Here is a 2,754-nt window from a genome sequence, read left to right on the forward strand (position 1 = left end):
AACTATATTTTTTGGTAATTTTCGAAATTATATAAAGTACAAAATTAAGGTACAGTTTTTTTGTATTTTTTTCAAGTTTATGAGAAATACATAAACTAAAATTCATATATATATTTTTTGTAATTTTTCTTTTGCGAAGAAATAAAGTAAAATAGTTAAAATAGCTATATTAGACCCAATTTCAAATATTCACACAATATGAAAATTCTCGGGGAGGGTCAAAAATCACGTGTCTACACCTCCTACAGAGCTGCTCCAGAAAAACTGAGCAAACAATTTGTGCAACCTATTTATCACATATTTTGGAGGGTTTACAACTGATAGTAGATGCATAGGCATGATTTGCAGTACATGGGATATGAGAACTGCCCTTCCCCTACTGATAATAACTTGCCCTGCCAGGATTGCATTTTGTCTATTACCTTAGTAATTAGGGGCTGATAGTATTCCAGCTTTCTCCTTGCATAAAAAATAGGACAACCTAGGTATGTGATAGGAAATTCATTCCTATGAATGCCTGTGATCCTTTCCACCTTGCTGACCACATCCATGTGTGTTAAATGATGCAGGTACACATCTGATTTGGTCTTGTTAATAAGCTGCCCATATGCATTTTCATATGCATTCAACACTTGCATAATCAACATCAGAAAAGTTTCATCAGATGATGAAAAAATAATCATGTCATCTGCATACGCCAAATGATTGATCTTTGGACTCCACTTTGGCATTCCAAATCCACAAAAATACAGGTTAGTATGAAGTGCATTGAGGCCCCTAGATAATGTTTCTGCTGCCAAGATAAACAAAGTTGGAGATACAGGATCACCTTGTTTTACTCCCCTTGAGGATTTAAAGAAACCATGAGCTTGACCATTGATTAGATTAGAATACCAATTGTTTGAAACTAATCAAAAAGCAATCCCTATCAACCTTTCTGTGAATCCCATCTTTCTCATTACCTTTGTTAGGAATAGCCAGGATAATCTATCATAAGCTTTGGTCATATCTAGCTTCAGGATGACATTAGGTCCAGCCTTAGTTCTAAGCCTAATGTCAGTGACTATCTCCTGAGTTAGAAGGATGTTTTCTACTATATTCCTGCCCTTAACAAAACCTGACTGTTCCTCCGATATCAGATTTGGGAGAAATTTCACTAGCCTTTTATGCACGACCCTCGATATAACCTTATTTGAAAAATTACTGAGGCTTATTGGTCTTAGATCAGAAAAAGTGGTAACTTCTTTTTCTTTGGTATCAGAACTAGGTTTGTGTGTGTTACACACTTTGGTAGCTCATGACCATTGAAAAAAGCCCTCACCATGTCGAACAGGTCATCCCCTATTATGTCCCAACAAGAATGATATAGCTTGCCTGTCATACCATCTGGCCCTCCAGCACTATCACCATTAAGTCCAAATACTGCCTCTTTAACCTCCTCTTTTGTTGGCTGCTTAATCAATTCTGCATTCTGTTCATTGTTCATCAGATTAGGAACATGGTCTACGATCTCAAATAAAGAAGGAGAAGTTGTTTCTGTGAACTGTTCCTCGTAAAATCTTATAGCCTCTTCTGCAATTTCTTTTTCTTTTTCAATCCATGTTCCTCCACTATCTTGAATTTTGTTAAGCTGAAGTCTCTTCCTCCTACCTCTCACTTGTGCGTGGAAGAAATTAGTATTCCTATCCCCTTCCTTGAACTAAGTCATGCCCGCCTTTTGTTGCCAAAATTTCTCCTCTAATGCAAGACATTTGATCAATTCTGCCTGAACCTTTTGTAGCCTTTCCCTGTTCATCCCTGTAGGATTTGCTTCAAATTCTGCTTCGTGAACCATCACTACCTCCTCCATGCTTGCTATCTTTTGGAAAATATTTCCAAACGTAGCCTTACTCCACAATGAAAGGGCTTTCTTTAATTTTTTTAACTTGTGATTAAAAATAATAAAAGGATTTGCACTGAAATCAGCTGTCCAGTTCTCTCTCACCACATCTTTAAAAGTTGCATGTTCCACCCAAAAATTCAAGAACTTAAAAGGCTTTTTTATTGGTGGAGTCTCAATATCACACTTTAGATACATTGGACTATGATCGGAACCAGTCTTTGACAAATGTTGCACCTCTATTCCCGGAAATGTTTGTTAGAATTGAAAATTGGCCAAGCATCTGTCTAGCCTTTTGAATATACAGTCTTCCTCTACTCTCCCATTCCACCATGTGAATATGCTACCTTTAAATCCAAGATCGAAGAGATTGCAAGTGTTGACGCAGTGTCAAAAATCATCAATTTCATTCAATGACACAGGTAACCCCCCAAACTTCTCTTCTTCGTCCCATATTACATTGAAATCTCCCCCTACTAAGCATGGTGCATTCATATCCCTTGCCATTTCATATAATGAATCCCATAATTCTATCCTCTCAATTGCATCACATTTAGCATATATCAAAGTTAGAACAAACTCCACATGCGATTCAGTATGAAACAATCGTAGTGTTAATTGCTGCACCATATTATACATGACAGTTACCTCAAATACCTCATCTATGAATGCCCAGATCTTGTTGGAAACATTTGAAATTGCTTGTGCAAGTCCTATCTTGTTTCTGTACCTTTCCATTTTTTTTGCTTGTTGCTTTGGCTCCATTAATCCTACAAATTCATAGTGATTTTTCCTGTGCATTTTTGTCAACCTTTCAAAGGCCTGCTGTGTGTTGACTGACCTTATATTCCAAATTAGAGCATTCATCACTAGTT

General features: G+C 36.9%; 1 protein-coding gene across 1 annotated transcript; it reads right to left on the reverse strand.

Annotated features, from left to right (window-relative positions):
* Nucleotides 1-311: 311 nt before the first annotated feature.
* On the reverse strand, nucleotides 312-2,077 carry LOC142176434 (uncharacterized). Its single transcript, XM_075244168.1, has 3 exons — nucleotides 1,725-2,077; nucleotides 1,287-1,646; nucleotides 312-843 (listed from the first exon to the last, which is right to left on the reverse strand). Exons 1-3 carry the CDS (start codon nucleotides 2,075-2,077, stop codon nucleotides 312-314), a joined length of 1,245 nt encoding a protein of 414 aa, XP_075100269.1.
* Between the last annotated feature and the right edge of the window lie 677 nt (nucleotides 2,078-2,754).

The sequence above is a fragment of the Nicotiana tabacum genome, chromosome 3 (genome assembly GCF_000715075.1).
Source record: "Nicotiana tabacum cultivar K326 chromosome 3, ASM71507v2, whole genome shotgun sequence".
Taxonomy (NCBI): Eukaryota; Viridiplantae; Streptophyta; class Magnoliopsida; order Solanales; family Solanaceae; genus Nicotiana; species Nicotiana tabacum.

Bases quoted from the DNA above. Each gene is read 5' to 3' on its own strand.
- LOC142176434 (XM_075244168.1), bottom strand. From the start codon at position 2,077: ATGTATCTAAAGTGTGATATTGAGACTCCACCAATAAAAAAGCCTTTT. The intron at 1,647-1,724 runs GCAACAAAAGGC...AGTGAGAGGTAG, and splicing joins GCATTAGAGGAGAAATTTTG to GAGGAAGAGACTTCAGCTTA. The intron at 844-1,286 runs GTGTGTAACACA...TAAATCCTCAAG, and splicing joins AATGGTCATGAGCTACCAAA to GGGAGTAAAACAAGGTGATC.